Source organism: Leuresthes tenuis, unplaced genomic scaffold, assembly GCF_036924035.1.
Source record: "Leuresthes tenuis unplaced genomic scaffold, fLeuTen1.0.hap1 SCAF_3, whole genome shotgun sequence".
NCBI classification, from domain to species: Eukaryota; Metazoa; Chordata; class Actinopteri; order Atheriniformes; family Atherinopsidae; genus Leuresthes; species Leuresthes tenuis.
In genome coordinates, this window is record NW_027325357.1 from 36,672,472 (window position 1) to 36,693,240 (window position 20,769).

The 20,769-nt window shown below is 41.3% G+C and overlaps 1 protein-coding gene across 3 annotated transcripts in view; it reads left to right on the top strand.

Moving 5' to 3' along the window:
- The window catches only part of LOC140303956 (calcium-dependent secretion activator 1), a 628,956-nt gene that overhangs the window by 505,784 nt on the left and 102,403 nt on the right, over positions 1 to 20,769 (top strand). For all 3 annotated transcript variants that reach the window (XR_011915223.1, XM_072382952.1, XM_072382951.1), the window contains exon 24: positions 11,053 to 11,160. Coding sequence is in view for 2 of the 3 variants with exons in the window: in XM_072382952.1 (XP_072239053.1) it covers positions 11,053 to 11,160 (108 nt within the window). In the remaining variant the exon portion in view is untranslated. The remainder of the gene's footprint in view (positions 1 to 11,052; positions 11,161 to 20,769) is intronic.

Genomic DNA, 20,769 nt, shown 5'->3' on the forward strand with positions numbered 1-20,769 from the left:
TAAGTAAGCAGAAGATTGATGATCCAGGCAAATATGAAGAAAATTTAAAAGACAGATTGAACACACTGTAAAACTTTAACATCTGGTGACACCTTGGTAAGGGGAGCATGAGGGTTTGAGGGTCCACACAGACTGTACCTGCAAAATTTTATATTCTCAAATCAAGCACTAAATTATACTTGAATTTCTCTATTTTATACCTGTAAATCTTGAAGTCTCACACTCACTATGTGTTTAACCAATAACTCTGCTTGTATTAATCCAAATCAGTTCAATTCAATTTAAATTATCTCGCTCCACATTGTAGAGGCTGGCCTGGGTCACGCTTTGGATCAGAGTTTCCTTGTGGTCTTTGGCAGTTGTTTGTATAATCATCAAGCTCAAGTCCACCATGCTCCTGTAGATCTTTTGCATACCTGACATGACTCTCTTAGGCCCCAAAAGCCCGATATAGATGTCACCACCCTGAAGTCACCTGTTTTCACTTCTTTCATTCTTTGTGAAATGGATATGACTGGATTCACGTTCTCTTGGTCTCCTTCTGAGGCATTTGTTCTACTTGCAATGATCTCCAGATTGCAGCTCAAAAAGCATTAAAATCAGTTCTAAATGTTCTGTGGTTCAACATCCAATCACTGTTGTAAAACTGTTCAAAATCTCCTTTTGTAGTGTGTCCCCAAATCTGTACACACATGCTTCAGTGTCACTCAAAATCAACAATTTGTCCACTGTCTCTTCAAACGAATGTTTTTTTTTTTCCAACTTCATCTATACTGTCCAGCTCTGCAAGGTCGAGCATCTGCCACGTCACATAAAGTCCTTGAGTAAAAAAATTAAAAGTGTAGGCCTGAAGTGTTATATCTGGTAGACAGTGTATATTTCTCAATAACATAATATATATTGGCATCACGGCTTGGTGCCTATCTGACTCACAAAAAGGACACAATAGCAGATTCAGAACACTGGGAGATTTAAAGTTAGAACAGAGTTTATTTACAGCTCCGTGGTGTTGGAAGCCAGAGGGAGGATCCCGGTAAACGTGGAACTCTGAGAGGGGAGGGAGATGGTTAGTGAAGAGTCAATAAGATAATTTTTCGATAATGATCAGTTCTTACTAGGTTCAGGTGGAAATCCAGAATGGAAGGGGAAGATGTGATTCTCAGTCGGTTTACCAATTTTGTCACTCTCATGCTTGGCTTATTACTTGTTTGTACTACTTGTACTTCTACTTGTATTACTAATCTGATCAAAGCAACAACAGCCAGAACACTAATTGACTCAACGTTAATCACCATTGGTGTAAATTTTGTTCCTGTTATTCAAATAAATGTTGTGGATTTAAAGAAAAAGAGCTTCTAATGATTATTGTCCCCAGGGTGGGGCCTGTTAAATTAATCAAAGATCTAACTAATTGGACATGACATGTTCAGATAATGTTAGGGTGAGAGCATTTTTGACAAAGCTAAGAATACCAGGTAAAATGCTAAGAACAAATAAAAACTTAAACAGGGAACCTTATGGAGCAGTATGGCGGTTTGGAGGTTATCTATCATCAGAGAGCAAAAGTTATACATCAGTGCATCTCAATATATCAACCTGCATTTAACCTGAATACCATAAATGTTTAATTATACATTGAAATACACACCAGCAACAGGATATTTACCAAGATAACTTTAGACGTATCCAAAACATGTTAGTATGTGTGTCTTAGAAGGTGATCAGTAGGACAAGAGGGGCCTGTACTCTCACTGTTTTTTAATACGCTGGCCACCTCAGAGTCCTGTCATCTCAAGAAAGACTTAGATTACTACGACTGTTGAGTGTATCAGTGATGAATGAGAGGCAAGGAACTTGTTAGTCCCCGTTTCACAGTGTAATAACCATTACCTCATACTGAACACCACTAAAACAAAAGATGATTGTGATGACTGGGAATAAGCCAAGCACTATTTCCTTCTTGAAAGAGTAAGAGGAGGACTACAGCTGCTTTGTAATTTACCTGGACAACAGACTAGAGTGGAAATTAAACAAAAACACTAGATAAAAAGCTGTTCCTGCGAAACAGCAGTGAGAATGCTAGCTGACCCTGCTAAAAAAAAAAGCTGAAAATAGTTCACTTTTAGCAGTAAAAACTGTTGCTGAGGTCTTAGTTGAAGGAATTTTAAGTTGAAAAAGAAATTAGTGAAACGATTTTAAGTCTATTGAAAAACAGACAAAATTGTTTAAATGGCTATCTAAGAAAAAGGCAGACGTCTCAGCAAAGAAAAGCTGAAGGGTTAAAAAAAGAGAAATTTCTTTAAACAGAATGAAAATAAGTAAAGTCTTGAAATTTTGCTAAATTATTCTAAAAGGTTGAAATGGAATGGATATGCCAGCATAATTGGAACCTTAAATTGAATTTTAAAAGAGCAGAAATGACAGCTGAAGAGCATTTCAAAACAGAGATGAACAGTTCTCATGAAGGTTAAATGGATCACCAGGACACTGATCTTAAATGGGAAACAGAGAAACACTCAAAGAAGAAAGAAAGAAATGGTTTATTTCAAAGCATCTATTGGGGTAAAGCTGTGGTGTGACTTGACAAGGAGTTAGGACCCAGATGCAGATATTGGTAAAGAAAAACTTGATTTATTTAAACATTAAAAAAAGCGCGGCTTAGCTGGAATTCCAAAAAAAATTAACAAAACCAACAAGACCTGACATGAACTGTGATAACAAAATGAACAATTACTTGACGTGACCAACCTGACAACATGAATGGTGGTGAACTGTGAGGATCTGGCAATGACATGAGGAAACCTGGAAACTAAATACTGTGGGGAGGTGATTGGTGATGGAGTGCAGCTGTGAACTAAAAAAGGTGACAAGGATGAACCTAATGCTGTGCAAGCGTGACTGGGGAAAACATGGCAAGAACTAAATACTAAACAGAAACCTGAAAAACCTAAAGTCATAACAGAAATCAAACACAAAAAATCCACAGACGTGACACTAATGTGACACTGTGTTTCTCAGTGTGACATGGCTTAAGTGATAGGAAACAGTTCAAAGCAATGTCCATCAGTGTGGAAAAGTAGAATCACATTAATGTACAAGTAAAATGGAGATTTAATATAAAGATGCACAGTATTCTATGAAGAAGGTCAAAGGTCAAGTTAGTAATAATTAAAATGGCTGCAGTGTAATATGTAGCAGAGAAGTGGAAGAGAGATATCCTCACAGTTATAGGAATGTTTGTAAGCAGCTGCGGCTTAACGAGCTCACACCCAGCAGAAGATGGCTGAAGGGATACTATGACATCCTGTGAGAAAACCATAAGAGCCAGGAAAATAATGTGAATAGTGAGAGAACTTGAAAAAGGCTCATAGCTGAAATTCTGTAAATGTGAGCCTTTTGGTAGTTACATTGGCTGAAAGGGGACGAATTGTCCTACATTTTAAGGTATAATTTGCTTCTGTAAGTTAAACCGTATGAAAGTTAGAGGAATTTGTTTGAATATCAGTAAAAGCTGAAAATGTCAAAAAATCAGTGTGTCACTCTGCTGGCTCTTCATTCATAAGAAAATCAAGAAAGAACAAAAAAATACAAGTTAAATATTAAATGTCAGAAATACCAAAAGATCTAGCATAAATCTCCTGAAGGAGCTGAACGTTTTGATACCAAAATTGTAGAAATCTGTAAAGTAGGCAGAAGTAGTAAAGCTTCAAAAACATACAGAATAATAATAACTTTTTTTAAAGGACCTGGAGCTGGATGAAGGCAGAAAGATAGAAAAAGAGGAAAAAAAGTGAAAAATTCAGAAAGAAGAGAAAAAATGTAGAAAATTTAGGAGAAAGTTATTTTCTGTAGTTTCAAAAGGCCTGAAATGTATTTTTGATAGGATCTGGACCGAGAACATTTTAAAGTTTAAATGATGTCTCTAGCTGGTGTCTCTGGCTGAAAATATGTTGAAGTTATTAAGTTTGAAAGAGGGGGAAGCTTTTTTAATTATTTGAAAGGATTTACCATTACTTTTAAAGAGACGAAATTGCACAAAAACCTTAATATTTTAAAAACTATAAAAGTTAAAAACACCAAAAGATATAGCCATAATGTCCAGAAAGAGCTGAATATTTTGTACAAAAATAGTGTAGCAGTAAGATTGCCACCTTTCATGTGGGTGACCTGGGTTCAAATCCCCTGCATGAAAGGTCCTACCTCAAGTACGGGACCTCAGGCAAGACCACCTTACCTGCCTATCAGTGTAAGTCACTTTGGATAAAAGTGTCTGCCATATACATAAGTGCATAAACATTTATTAATTTGGTTATAGTATGCAGAAGTAGTTAAACTTCAAAAAACCTACAGAAGAACTAAGAAGAAAGAAGAAAAATAAAGGGAAACAGAAAAACAATAGTGAGAATGCTTAATCAGCATTCTCATAATTGTCTACAAGAAGGGACAGAGCAGACTGTACGACTTGAGGAAGCTTAGCTATTTTACTGTCTCCATGTTAGAAAAATTCTCTCAAAATTAGCCTCAGAGTCGCTGGATACGATTAACACAAAACATTTATTTCTTGCAAGAAAGAGACAAGTCCGCACAAATCCACACAACCTGTCGGGAAGATCGCTCAGAGTTGTCTCCCGACAAAATGGTGCTCCAGCTATTTATGTTGTTTATGCTTGCTGATCACACAATGTTATGAGAAAAGGCGCTTTTCTCACCATTCATTATTATGGGAAGGAACATTCAATGTTATGGGAAAAGGTGCTTCTCTCCCCATTCCTTGTTATGGGAAGGAACATAAAAGGTGCTTCTCACCAGTTAATATTATGGGAAAGACTAGTACCAGAGTCAAAACACTTTTGCTTGAATCATAGAAGAGGAAAGATGGAGGGACTCTTCTGTCATAGTATAACTATATAATTTTTCCAACACTCCACCAAAACATTGCAAATCGTCTATAATTTGAGTGCAGTCTATTTTGCAGCCCTCTGTTGGGGCAGCAGCTTAAAAGCCAGTGACTCAAAGAATCAAATCAAATTTTATATACAGTATATGGTACCTTTCATACTTTAAAAGCAACACAAAAATCAGCTTCGGGGGCTGACCACACTGAGAGGGCTCCTGGGCCACGACTACAGGGAGCGCCACCACAGAGACAGTCCTGACCCAGGCAGACAAAAGGCCCCACACCACGCACACACATGCACGCACACACAAACACACAAGCTCAGACCCACTGCACTTATTAGACAGAGACATGGCCGGGCACCCAGACCTAAGGCAAGGAAAAAGTCAGCTTGGGGGGCCGACCACGCCGAGAGGGCTCCTGGGCCACGACAACAGGGAGCGCCGCCACAGAGACCGCCCCGACCCGGGCAGACAAGAGGCTCCACACCAAGGTGCAGAGTCCTCCAGCCACCCGAGCCAGAGCAGTCCACAGGACAGCACCCCCGTCAGTGGACCAAAAGCAGCTCCCAGTGTGGTAGGCCCCCATGAGGAAACACTGGAGCTAAAAACTGAAAGACTAAAATGGTAAAATAAGATAAAAAGGTGTAAAATGAAAAAAATAGATAAAAAGCTTTTCAGCTCATTTAGTGAAATTGTCTAACTAAAACATGGAGTTAAAACACATAATTAAAGTAATATAGAACAAAAATTTAATATGATAAAAAGTTTGATTAAAAGGAATAAAGAAAATCAATAAAATCAAATAAAAGCCTGATTAAAAAAGTGAGTCTTGAGCCTCTTTTTAAAAACATCAACAGTCTCTGTGGCCCTGAGGTTCTCTGGCAGGCTGTTCCACAATCGGGGTCCATAATAACTAAAAGCCGCCTCCCCGTGTGTTTTCAATCGAACATGTGGTGTGGTTAAAAGGCCAGTGCCGGAAGACCTCAGGGTCCGTGAGGGTTGATATGGTAAAAGTAAGTCAGATAAATAAGAAGGCCCAAGACCGTTAAGATCTAAAAACGAGTAAAAGAACCTTGAAACTGAACAAAGTGATAAAGAACGGTGTCTCTATGTTGAGGGCACAATTATTTATATATATATATATACAGTGTATGGCACTGTGTATGGTGGGGGACGGAGCTTTGCTGACCTAAACTAGGGACGTTGTGAGTCGGTGGGGGAAATACTTTGAGGACCTCCTCAATCCTACCGACGCGCGCTCGGAAGAGGCAGAGTCGGAGAGCTCGGGGACGGGGCCTCCCATTTCTGGGGCTGAGGTTGCTGAGGTGGTCAAAAAGCTCCTCGGCGGCAGGGCCCCAGGGGTGGATGAGATCTGTCCGGAGTTTCTCAGGGCTCTGGATATTGTAGGGCTGTCTTGGCTGACACGCCTCTGCAGCATTGCGTGGACATCGGGGACAGTGCCTCTGGACTGGCAGATCGGGGTGGTGAGGGTGTGTTCCAACTACACTCCTCAGCCCCCCTGGTAAGGTCTATTTGGTGGTACTGGAGAGGAGGATCCGTCGGATATGTCGAGTCTCGGATTCAGGAGGTGCAGTGTGGTTTTTGTCCTGGCCGTGGAACGGTGGACCAGCTCTATACCCTCGGCAGGATCCTGGAGGGTGCATGGGGCTTCGCCCAACCGGGATGTGCTCCAGGAATATGGAGTGCCAGACCCCTTGATAGGGGCCGTTCGGTCTCTGTATGACCGGTGGTCCGCATTGCCGGCAGTAAGTCGGATACGTTTCCGGCGAGGGTTGGACTCCGTCAGGGCTGCCCTTTGACACCGATTCTGTTCATAATTTTTATGGACAGAATTTCTAGGCGCAGCCAGGGCGTTGAGGGTGTCCGATTTGGCGACCTCAGAATCGGGTCTCTGCTTTTTGCGGATGATGTGGTTCTGTTAGCGTCATCGGGTTGTGACTTTCAGCTCTCACTGGAGTGATTTGCAGCCAAGTGTGAAGCGACTGGGATGAGAATCAGTACCTCCAAATCCGAGTATATGGTTCTCAGTCGGAAAAAGGTGTAATGCTCTCTCCAGGTCAGGAATGAGATCCTTCCTCAGGTGGAGGTAGTGATGGGACGAACGACACTGGTGCGTCAGCTTTGTGTTGAGAGCCCAAGAGTGAAACCCCGTATTGGTGCGTGTATCACTTTAAGAAAAAATCACGTGACCGATACAGGAACGGTATCGCTCGAATGTGGCGCCAAATTGTGTTTATAAGGAAGCAAACTGTGTCAACATGTTGTGGGTTTGTTGGATGGAGTTTTGTTGTTGTAGTTGGAGTTTGGATTTTTGCTTGATCGCACCTTGTTACACTTCATGGATCGTTCCAAGAAATTTTCCCCTGTCTGGAATAGTTTTGATCTTGTGACACCTAATAAGGTAAGCTTTTTCTCTTTGACATTGTTTACTGTTATTTTCTTAATCAATATATATATGTAGTCTTTTCTGGTTAGAGGTTTGAATGTTTAATGATAAATTAACTTTTTATTGTATTGTAGGTGAAGTGTCGGCTCTGCTCCACAGAGCTGTCTTACATCAACAAGAGCACCTCATCAATGCTGAGGCATTATAGAGTTCGGCATGGCATCGATTAATTGGCAGATACTCGTGTGAGTAACCCAGGTATGTTGAAATTCTTATTACACATTCTTATTATACATTCTTAAAGTTTATTACACACAAAATATTTTGTGTGACTGTCATATAGTTTGTAAAAACAAAACAGTCCTTTAATAAGCTTTTAACAAAATTTTTCGTTTTGGCTTGCAGTTCCTGACAAGGAAGCATTGGATGTGGCTGTGGTCAACATGATCATTAAGGACTGTCAGCCACTCAGTCTTGTTGAAAATGAGGGCTTCAGGGAGCTAATGAAGCTTGTTGCACCCTCATATGTTCTACCAAGCAGGAAGGTATGCTTAAGAAATGTATGATTAAATTAACTATTGAGTGATATACAATTCATGATCATGATATACATTTGTGATATTTGTATTACAGTATTTTTATGGTTATTTGTAGGCCATCAAGGACTTGGTGAGCAAGAAATATGAGGAGGAAAAGGAGAAAACAAAAAAGGACCTCCAGAGCGCCGTTGCTGTTAGTTTGACAGCTGATATGTGGACGTCCATCAACATGGAGGCATATCTGGCTGTTACTTGCCATTATGTGGACAAAGACAGCCATGAACTCTGTTCATCAGTCTTGGGAGTGCAGTATTTTCCTCAAAAACACACTGCAGAAAACATGGCCACTGTTAAAAGGACCCTCATGGAGGAGTGGGGCATTGCAGACAAGGTCAGGTGTCTTGTCACTGATGCAGCACCAAACATGATTTCATGTGCTCGAATGCTGCAAATACGGCAAACCATTTGTATAGCCCATTCCATGAATTTAATTGTGAGAAAGGCATGTGATCAAATCCCAACATTCACAGAAATTCGCAGCAAAACACGACACATTGTGACATATTTTCGATCAAGCACCACGGCGAAAGAGAAGCTCAGTGAAATGCAGCAATAGCTTGGAATACCATTTCATAAATTAATAAATGAAGTGCCGACACGATGGAACAGCACCTACCAAATGCTTGAAAGAATGACTGAGCAGAAGGAGGCAGTCTCTTTAAAACCTGATATTACTCCACTGACTCCTGAAGAATTTAAAGTGATTGAAGAGATGCTCAGGGTCCTTGTTCCTTTTTACCTGGCCACAAAAGAACTCTCTGAGGAAAAAAGAGTCTCAGGGTCAAAGGTCATTCCATTGATGAGAATGATCCACATTGACCTCCAGCATCAAGCAACAAGTTACAAAAACAGCTGCTCAACAGCTGGCTGAAAATTTGAGAAAGCGGCTACTTGAAGTGATCTGCAACATGGAATCGCTCAGTGTGATGACACTGGCAACGCTGTTGGATCCAAGGTTTAAAACAGTTGCCTTTGTTAGTCCACAAAAAGCAGGTGACGCTGTAAAAAGACTGAAGTTGGAGTGTGCTGCTGAAATGAGCATCCATGAGTCTGACCCAGCAGGAGAAGAGCTGAGCTCTTCACATGCATCAGAACCCAGTTCAGGTATGAAAACACGTTTCTTTGTGCTTTTTTGCATATTTCCGTGGCATTTTGTCATGAGGTAATAACCCAAAGACTTTTTTCTAAAATATTTTTTAGGGCACAATCTCTGGAAACCTCTTGATATGGAGGTTGAGGAGAGCGAGAGGACCTCTAATAGCACCGCTGACTCTATCATTGAAGTGCAACGCAACCTGGATGAAAACAACATACCGAGAACAGAAGACCCATTACAATACTGGAAGAAGAACCAGAAAATATATCCAAACCTTCATCAACTTGCACTGAAAATGTTGTGTTCACCCTCTTCATCTGTACCCTGTGAAAGAGTTTTTTCCAAGGCAGGGGAACTGGTGTGTAAGAGGAGAAATCGCCTTGGAGCAAACACCCTATAAAAACGGTTGTTTCTCAATAAAAATGCATAAATGAATCTATATGTAATTTGTTTTATTTTTTATGCTTTAACACTTAAGTTAACAAACTTCCACACATAAGATAAAAAGTTGAACTCTGAATTTTAATACAAATTTGCTATATTTTACAAACCAACTCAGTTTAGCATTTACTCAACAAGCCTATTTTGAACTCTTCTCATGGACATCTCAACTTGACTCACAAATTGAGCGAATGAAGTTATACAATAATGAGATTATATCTTAAATAAAGGACTGGTGATTAAATGTTTCGCAGGCTCATGTTGGATTTGCAGCATTTTACCTGGTCCATCTTCTCATTTAATTTACCTGCAATGATTTCAGAACACCTGAAGGGGGCACTATTGAGTGACCAACACAGTTTCAATACAGTGCCGACACAGTTTGTGTAGTGTGTCAATACACTCCTTGAGGTAGCATCATCCCATCACTAGATGGAGGAGTTCAAGTATCTCGGGGTCTTGTTCACAAGAGAGGGACGAATGGAACGTGAGATTGACGGGCGGATCGGTGCGGCGTCTGCAGTGTTGCGGGCTCTGCACCGACCCGTCGTTGTGAAGAAGGAGCTGAGCCAGAAGGCGAAGCTCTCTATTTACTGGTCAATCTACGTTCCCATCCTCACCTATGGTCACAAGTTGTGGGTAGTGACCGAAAGAACGAGATCGCGAGCGGCAAGCGGCCGAAATGGGTTTCCTCCGCAGGGTGTCTGGGCTCTCTCTTAGAGATAGGGTGAGAAGCTCAGTCATCCAGGAGGGGCTCGGAGTAGAACCGCTGCCCCTCCGCATTGAGAGGAGTCAGATGAGGGGACTCGGGCATCTGGTTAGGATGCCCCCTGGACGTCTGGGTTTCTCTGTTAAAGCTGCTGCCCCCGCGACCTGACCCCCAAATAAGCGGTAGATAATGGATATATATATATATATATATATATATCATTCTGATTTTAACACTCTAGAATGAATAATGCAGCTTGACAACAATGTCCAAACACACCAGTGGTAAATTTAGTTTTCATGATAATTTAGTATGAAGAAATACATTTTGTTTTTTTTTATGTATGCAAATACATAAGAAAATGACAAATCATTTCATCTTAAATTGGAAAGGGACAAATACACATTGCCTTGTAAAACTCTGCCCCTCTGTGTGTATGATAAACATTAAACCATTATTTAAGGAAGGAAAGGAGACAATTTTGTGCCACAGTTTCTTGCAGCCGAAACATTCAACGCTTTCACCGCTTTCATTCAGTTGTGCTAACTGGGATTCATATAAATAGATATGAAGACAGCATGGGAATCGTAAGCAGACAGTGACAACAATATTGTTTCCTTTTTTTATTCATTTACCATTTCATATCATGTACTAAATTGCCAATGTTAAGCCACATTATATTGAAATGTATCTTTATAATATAGCCTTTATGATTAATGATCCACATCATATTGAGCGTGAAAGTGGCTTGAATCTAATTGCAGTGCAGTTGTCTTATCCTTATAAGTTGTCCTCCCATCTTTCTTTTATCTTCCAAACAAATTTGTTTTTAAGCAAGTCAATGAATAGTACTTTAACTTTATATTTCACTGGTTTATCCCATTTTCCTTTCTTTATACAGAAGCCAGGGATGGACATTGCAGACTGTTATGTGACATTTGTTCGTCATTCCCAGGACATGTTGCGGGAAAAGGTCAATGAGGAGGTGTACATAGAGAAACTATTTGATGTAAGTAAGCCACAACACATCCATCCTTTGCAAATGGTACTATCATTGTTTGATAAACTTTATGTGGTAACTGACAGAAACATGACCTTTAATAGAAGTTTTATATATATATATATGTATATGGAATTGAAAGAGCTGATCTGAATTAGTTGACCTCGGTCTTATTTTGTGTAAAGTTATGTGTATCATTGCACTTAGTCTACACATGGACACTCTGACCACTCATTACACTTTTGCCACATCTCATAGTTTTCTTTGTTCTTTTTTGTTTTCTTTTAATATATGGTTAAAGTAAATACATTTATTCTTTGCCTTCCACCTGTGTCTCTCCTTAGACACAAAAGGTTGGATGATGATTGTAGGCACTATTGGAGCCCTACCATTGTCAGCTTCATACTCTCTCTTCAAGACCCAGCACAATACTACATATAGCGAGGGAGCAGATAATTAGAAATCTGACACTGCTGCATTAAATGGCATTAATGAATGTCAGTTTGGTCGTCAGTTACTCCATACATTTAATGAAGAGACATGAGACTTGTGTAAGTTTCCAAGCCTAAATGGCAGAATTTATTTGCAACACTTTTGGGATACCAACACGATTACATTGCTGAGAGCAACTAAGTGCTTTTATACCCTCCTGCTGTAGATCATTACCTGGAACAGTCCGTTGAGGTGGGACTAGACTACAAGATAATCCCAAAATATTTACATAAAACCAATATCCTACAAAATAGAAAATTAAGGATAGATATTTACTCATACAAATTCCTATAAAAAATTCAATAACACATACTTTGCAACATTCTTCCAATCAAAATTACTTTTTTCTGTATTTTTCTGTATTACTCTCACCCCACACTCGTTACCTTTCCCTACCTTGAGAGCTTTTGGTAATTGGTAATTGCTCCAAAAGCTCTTAAGCAGGTAATTGAGCCCAATTCCCTCTTTTACCTCCCCTGTCCTGCCATGAAGACAAATAGGAAGAGGTGAATATTGCTATTGCTTTGCCATGCATACAGTATGTTACATTTAATAACAAAGTGAAAAGTAATAAAAACATAATTTTAGTTCTCTCTTTTATGCAGGCAGGATGGCCAGTCCTCCTCTGCAAACAAAAAACATTTAACTTTGTTCACATATTTTAATAAAAAGACAAATTAATTAATTTGTATACTCATTAAGCTGCACTGCTCTCTGGCAGTCACTCATTCATATCAATACACATATCTGTATAGACAGTTTCCCAGTAAAGGTGATGGAACTGCAGGTCTCCATTACACTGAACCATTGCCAAACATCTCACACTGCTGCTGAGCAACAACCACACACCACCACAGTTGTAAAACTATTTAAATCAAAATGTTCTTTATACTATTGTAGCGCAAAGAAAGTCAAAATTAAAAATGGAAAAAATAAAAAGTGAAAAATGGTCAAAGTAGAACTCAAATGTTATTGTTCCTACTTGGGAACTGGGTGTCTATCACTTACTTGTTTTTAAGCCAGCAATGTAGAGTGGTGCTTTGAGAATAAGGATGTGTTTACATTTTTACATTCCAAGCCTCCCCAGAAGCCTTCTCACCTATCTGCATTTAAGGGACTGTAAAATCTCCCATGATTACTTTGTGGGGAACCATTTCTGTCTAAATGAGAGGAGAAGGCACGATAAGAAGAATTTGTCACCATGAAGAGCAAAGAACTGACAGATCTGCCAAACTTGAGCTGCTTTACAGTGGTTTCAGTGATCTCGAAAAATTTCAGTTATAATGTGTCAAAAATGTATTCTCTTGCTTTAACACTGCAGATGTAGAGTGAACTTTAAAAATTGGAGTATCATATTTGTAATTTGAACAGTGTTCAAAGGCTACCATGTCATTGTGGAAGATGACTTTTGACAACTTAAAACAATTGAAATATTCCTGACTGCACCGCACCTAAGTTGTCAGCAAGTTGCAGAAGCTCCGACAGTATTGTGTGGAGTTAATGTGAGTCAAACAAATAGTGGTGCACTAGCGACAGCAGGTTTGTGGACTGCTGATTTGCTGAGTTTACTGGGGATCAAGAAGCAACCGTAATTTTTTTTCTCCATTGTACGTGGATGAAGATAATGGCAAATATTTGTCGGCCTAATAACTGCCCAGACATCAGCTAAGATTTATTCATCAGAGTACCAGAAGCTGTGACCGTTACTTTACTGTTCCCTGATGATTTACACGCCGTCTCACCTGGTGATTTGTTGCTGTGATCTGCACGGGGCAGTCCTGTGAAGCAATATATATATATATATATATATATATATATATATAAAAATGACATATGTCAACTCTGAATACCACATTTGTACCAAAATTAGCTATGACCGGTAACGATAAATTTTGGAACAAACTACCTTTTCATTCTGGTGCTGCCTATGCTACCATGTGGCAATACTGCAAGAGTGATCGGTCTTCATGAGAGATGGGAAAGAAGATGGTGCAGATGATTTTAGGTGGCTGTTGAGGTCAGTTGAGGAAAGTTTAGCAAAGTTATTGCCCACAAGTCTGGGTGGTGGTGCATTCAGTTAGTGACTCGCTAGAATAGCTTCCCTGATACCACAAAATATGACTACATTGCAGTATTTTTGGACTCCAAGCTTAGCTCTCTACTTGCCACAGCTACAGTATATATAGATACATATTGTATGTGTGTACAGCACATTGGCCAACTGTATAGTGTTTAAAGCGCTATACAAATAAAGTTAGATTGGATTGAACATCAGTGCACACTCTTGCCTGCCTGAAGAGAATGTGCCTACTGGTGGAAGAAGCTTTTACTATACATGAGCAAAATGCTAAGAATGTAGCAAAATTCTGGCGATTCAACATACGAATTAAGCTATATCTTACGTATGAAGATTCAACACATTGGATTCTGCTTATCTTGTTGATCATGCCAGCAGGGTGTCAACCCCAATTGCTCAGTTGGATTTCTCCTAAATGCTAGTTCTACCTGTTCCTCCTTTGACACCCACTCACCCTCCAGTGTCAAGATTATTTCTCCCTGAAGCACTCAGGTCCAAAGATAATGGCTTCAGTTTTGTCTGAATTTAGAAGCAGACAGTTCTGAGTCATCCAGGTCTTTATGCCTTTAAGACATGCTTGTATTCTGACCAACCTATTGGTTTAATCTGGTTTCATAGATAAGTACAGCTGAGTATCATCAGCATAGCAATGAAAACGTTATGCCATGTTGTCTAATAATGTTACCTAATGGAAGTATGTATAAAGTAAAAATAATCGGTCCAAGCACAGAACCCTGTCGAACTCCATGACTTTATCTATCAGATCAATATGACTTAAAGCAGCCTAATGCAGTTCCTTTAATCCCAATAAAATATTCAAGTCTCTAACAGAATGCTGTGATCGACTGTGATCGAGTTTCATTAGTCAGCCTGTACAAGTATTCAGTGAAGTTGACATCTATGTCGGAATTGATCAGTGCTACATTTGATGCACCACTTACAGGACTGATACCAAACTGCTATGTTCGTGTGTTTGAACCACACTATAACACTGTTGGAGATTAAGCAGGAGCTGGATTATTGATTAGCAAATATCAATAAGTGTCCAAGGAGTTATTATTATTCAGTAACATTATCATCATTATTGTTGTTCAAATAGGCTGGGGAGGCTTGGGGCTTGGCCCAGACAAACCAGTGTGGAGTAGAGCAGGTCCCAAGGAGAAGAGAAAGCTCGTTGTTGAGCAGGTTTGTAGACATGAGGAAATGTTAAGTGGTACAAAGGCAGTGGTTCAGGCTAAGCAGGGACAGTGGTTGAATTGGGAAGGTGTAGAGAAGAAAATGCTTAGTTGGAAAGAGCTGTGGAGTATGGAGGAAAGGAGTATTAGATTTTTGATAGGGGCAACATATCATGTATTGCCAACTCTCCAGAACCTAAAACTCTGGATAAATGGACACCCGTTATATTCGTTATTGTTCAGGTACGAAGGCAGGTGAATTTAGGAGGGTCTAAGGCAAAGAGAGTGGCAATTCAGTTTGTGCAGGAGGGGGAGAAAGTTAATAAGATAATAAGGAGGCAAGGCAGCTTAGATGATGCTTGCGTTTGGGAAATGCAGGTAGATTTGGGAGGAAAGCTTGTTGTTCCCCAAGAAATAGTCTCTACAAATCTAAGGCCTGATATAGTCTTGTGGTCTAGGAGTAGAATGAGAGTCTATTTCATAGAGCTGACTGTTCCTTGGGAGGCATTAGTAGCAGAAGCATATGAAAGGAAAAAGCTTAGGTATGTGGAGTTGGGGGCAGAAGCAGAGTTGGTCATATGTTGGTCATTCTGGGACACATACAAAGCAGATATTAAGGTTATCAATCCAAGCACTGACCTTCACAACCAGCCAGTTAGTTACACAATGATCATTAACAAACCTTCCTTGAGAACAGCGCAATAGAATTTATTAAAGTTGGCAAAATAATTCAATTAATGGTGCTTTTATTTTATTAATTCTGTGTACAAAATAAATAAGCAATCAGCGAAAGACCATTGTTCTGTGTGTGTGTTGGGGGGTCAGTGAATGTGTTTGCGCACACGTGTGGATGTGTGTATTGGAGAAGAGGGGAGGACACTGAGACAGAATGGCAGCCGTGATCATGTGATGGTGAGGGTGGAGGATGGCGGCTGTGACCCTGTGATCAGTAAGCCATGTGTTAACCAGAAAAACTACAACAATGAGGAATGTGTAGCCCACGTGTTGCCTGGAAATCTCTGCTCTCTTTGTCTATGCAAGTACGTTTGCCAGTATGTGAAAGCGAACGTCAAAAATTATCACCACGACAAAATGACCGTGCAGGACGGGATGTCCCTGTCTAGGTGTCCTGTTCTGGTTGACAAATGCACTTTCAAAACAAATGATGCTTAGCCGTGTGGTACTGACGGTAATGCTAATGCCCATTGTGTTCTGTTACCACAGTCCTTGGAGATGTTCAGTTCCTGAAGAAAAGGGCTGGAAACTGTCTTGTGTCCAGTTAAGGTCCAGTCTTTGGTGTAAGTCCCTTGTGCTCTCTGGAAGAAGGATCCTGGTTGCTCAAGCTAATTCTGGGTCATCTCTGTGTATTCTCAGTTATACAGTCGTCATGGCTTGGTCAGCTATGTAGTGGGTTCTTGCAGGCTTTGTGTGCTGCAAGAGAGAAACAGAGAAGGATTGGGGCCAAATGCAGGCTGCATTAATCCTGTAAGCTATGCAAGCGAATTTAGTAGAGGTTAGCAAGCTTTTGTTCTCCCGGGGAAGGTGCTGGGAGACCTCTGTCCTCGGACCTCTGACCTCTCTCCCTGCAAGAGAGAGTGTGTGACCTCTGTCCTCAGAGGTCTGGCAGGAAAGGGAGGAGGTACAAACAGTCTCAGGGCATTTTACTGACTCAATCACGGGGTGTGGCTACCTAGAAAGGAAGCCATGGACTTTCAGAGTAAAAAGATGAATGACTTCAGTTGGTATTGTCCCTAACGCCACCAAATCAGACACAGGTATTGTGTAGACTGTAGATAATGCTGAACAACATAAAAGTGTCTAACCCTTCCATTGAGGATGTCTTGCTACATGCTAGCATACACATAAGTACTTTTCACACCACCTTTAGCATTTCCTAGGACAAATACACTGAGGTGGGAGGTTGCAAAATTAACAGCATTCACACAACTTTGGACGAACCACTCGACACTCTCAAAATTGTGACTGAGATAGACCTGTGTCTCAAAGAGCCTACTGTACCTCTCCTTCCATGAAAGCAGGAAATCACCGCCAAGTGGAAGAGCTGAAAGTTCACAATCTGATTGACAACAGCACAAGCCCCTGGATCAGCCCAGTGGTTATGGTGAAGAAGAGTGATGGTAAACCCAGATGATTGTGTGAATGTGTGATTTCAGAAAACTGAATCACTGATTCTCACCCTAAAGTTGATAGTCTGGATGCACCGTCAAATTCTCAGCTTGTCTCCACAATGGACATGTCAAGTGGATACAGGCAGTTGAAATGGATTCTGCAGACAGGCTCATAACAAAATGTATAACAGGTGTGGTTTCTGACAATTCAGGGTGATGCCCATGGGTCTGAAAACATCATCACCAATTTTTCAGAGGTTAATGGAGCATGTTCTGAGAGGTCTCCACTGGACAACATGTGTCATCTGTCTTGATGATCATATTTGTTTGGAACAATACTTTGATGATCACCTTCGGAATTTGATTCATTCTTAAACAAATCAGAGAAGCAGGGTTAATGCTAAACATTAAGAAATTTAAGTTTTGCAAATCAACAGTCAAGTACATGTTACATGGTACATTAAAGAATGCACTCACCTCCCCTCCTGTTATGGTGTGTCCCTATTTCCATTAGTCATTCATCAGGCATCCAACTATGCAGTTTATGCGGTGCTTTCACACATTCAAGACTCATTATGGAATTAAGTATAATTTTTTTTAAAGCTGTTTGCTCTCACTGTAAAGAACAAAAAAGTTAAACACAAGTATTACTTCAAGTTCAAACCTTATCAAAGTGGGGATCTTGTGTGGGTAGATGATCCCACTACATAAAGAAAGAAAGAAAGATTTTTTTGATTTTGAAACAACCTTTATTTCAAAATCTTTCGATTTACGGTTTTTCTTTTTCACCAACTCAAAATAAAAACTAAAATGTCAAACCAAAAGCAAAAATAAAAACCTAAAACAAAAAAAACAGACAAAACATTTTTTTTAAAGTTCCGGATCAGAGAGTGTTTTATGACAGAGCACAGGACATCCTTAACTCCCCATATATTCACAAACTTTCCCAGTCAGTTTATAAAAACTAAAATCTACTCTGAGCCGAGCTGCCATCAACCCAGTCACCATGGCCACCACATCTTCTGACCCCTGACCTCTGACCCTGTTCTTCATGGTCATTCAGATGGCCAACTTTGCTGTCCCTAAAATAAAATTGATCAGTTGATGGACAGACTTCTCTTTAGCACAATATCGTTGGCCAAAAATGAAAAGACTAAAAGAAAACACCTAACCAAACCCCTTAAATCACCTCTGAAGGTGTCTGAACAGAGCTAATCTGGGACACTGGACAAAAAGATGGATAACTGTCTCTGACTGGGAGCAGAGAGGACAGGTGTCCCCCGTGTTTGGATCAAAGTGCACCAGATACCTGTTCGTAGCTATGGCCCCGTGTACAATCCTCCACTGGAGGTCTCCTGTCCGTTTGTTGCCAGGAGGTTTGTACAGGGACCGCCAACAGCCATTCGGGGAGGATCTCATGCCAAAAAACTCAGTCCACCTCGACACCTTCACCCCTGCCAGCGTGTGCAAGTTCAAGACCTTAACGCAGAGGAAGTAAATGTCTTTCTTACCCAGAGTCTCAAAGTTTGAGGTCTCCAGGCTCAGCAGGTCATTCTCCTCTGGCTGCCATTGTCCCACATCTGGTGAAACAGCCAGGGAGGGAAAAACATACTCGCATTCATCATCCCATTGGTCAGATAGAGTCCGGTTTTCAGCAAACGCCCTGAGGCCTGCTGGCAGGGAAGCACAGATCTCTTCCACCAGCCTGAGCAGTACTCTGAACTTGATGCACAGCAAGTCTGTCAGGTGAGGGACAGATGTTTTTAATAGATGGCCAAGTTTCACCAGTCCAGCCTCTCTCAGTCGAACTCTCAGGCTGGCAGAAGACAGAAACTGAGAGGTGATGGTGCTGTTTCCAAAGAGTGGCTCTTCAAAGAGCCACATCCCCAGTGTGATCCCAGTCTTCAATTTAGAAATTAAAATCTGCCAGACCTGGAGCACCGATCGGTAAAAAGATTTCAGTCCAGTTAGATCCACAGCCTGAGGCTGAATCAGGAACAAGTGTTTGTCATAGCCAAGACGTCCAGCTTTCCTCAGCAGGAGACAGGCAATGTCCATTCATGGCAGACCAATGGCGTAGAGCAGCCTTTGGGTGGTTTGCAGTCCGAGTGCTGCAATACGAGACATGATGTCCTCAAGTCCTTGTCTCCCTTCCTGCACGGGAAGATACAGGACAGCAGCCCGGGTCCAGTGCCACTCAGACCAGAAAACATCCACAATCTTCTTCTGAATGTCCTCGATTTGGCCTTTTGGTGGAGGTAATACAGTCAGCCTGTGCCAAAGGGCCGAGGCGACCAAGTTATTAGCAATGAGAACCCGGCCCCTGTAGGAGAGCTGAAAGAGCAACCATTTCCATTTGGTTAGTCTGGCACACACCTTCTCCAGAACACCCTCCCAGTTCTTCCTCTCATATTCCTCAGTCCCTAGAAAGACGCCTAAAACCTTTAGTCCCTGTTTTCCCCAGCCCAGGTCCCCTGGTAGCTTTGGCGTCTGTCTGTCTGCCCAGTGGCCGATAAGTAAAGCCTCACTCTTGTCCCTGTTGACTTTGGCAGAGGAAGCTTTCTGATATATTTTGAGGCTTTCAGTCAGGTTGTCTATGTCCGCCTGGTCCCTAATGAACACATGTATGTCATCAGCATTAGCTGATAACACTAGTGGAGGTTGCTGAGGTAAACCAGGCAACAAAATTCCTTGCATTTCCAAGCAATTTTTCAATTGCTAAAGAGTAGAGCTGTCCAGAGATAGGACAGCCCTGTCTAATCCCCCTCCTTACCTTCACTGGACAGCTCAGTCCTCCACCCACCTTCACCAAACAGCAAGCATCTGTGTACAACAAACCCAGCAGTGACAAAAAAAAACACCAAAACCAAAAGCTCTTAAAGTGCTAAAAAGAAAACCATGATCCACCCTGTCGAACGCTATTTCTTGGTCGAGTGAGAAAACCCCGATATCAAAACGATACAATTTACACATGTCAAACAAATCCCACATTAAAAACAGGTTGTCCATAATGGACCTGTCCGGGACACAGTAAGACTGGTCCCTGTGGATGATCCCGTGCAGCACCTTTTTGAGCCTGTTGGCAAACACCTTAGATAAGTTCGTAGTCTGTGCACAATAGAGCCACAGGTCTCCAGATTTTTTTAAAAGCGCCAGATCCCCTTTTCTTGGGATTAGGGAAAGAACGGCGTTCCTGCAGGAGGCCGGCAGCAAACCTGTCCCTGAACACCCCTGCAGCACCTCCCACAGGTCAGCACCCAATACCCTCCAAAAGTGTTTGTAAAAATCTGCAGGTAAGCCGTCCAGCCCTGGGGCCCGACCAGACACTAACTGCCCCACTGCGGTGGTCAGCTCCTCCAGCGAAATGTGGGCATCCATGAAGATCCTGTCCTCAGGACCCGCAATAGCTCATCCTGGCACCCTCTGTGGATGTCCTCCACTCTGAAAAGGGCGCTGTAAAAGTCCACTGCATGCCTCCTCATTTCAACTTTGTTCGAGAGATGGATTTCTCAAAGTTAAAAAAGAAGGTGGGAACATCCATGTCCCGGGCGGTGGTGAAACGTGCCCTCACCAAAGCCCCTTTTACCCTCTCCTGTAAAGATGTGCTGAGTTCCTGTCTCTTCTGGTGCAGTGTGCGTGTGTCTGTACTGCGGTGTGTGTGCAGTCTGTCCTCCATGTCCCTGATGTCATGCTCCAAGTGCTGTATGGTCCTTCTGACCTGTGTTGTGGAGTGACTGGTGTATTG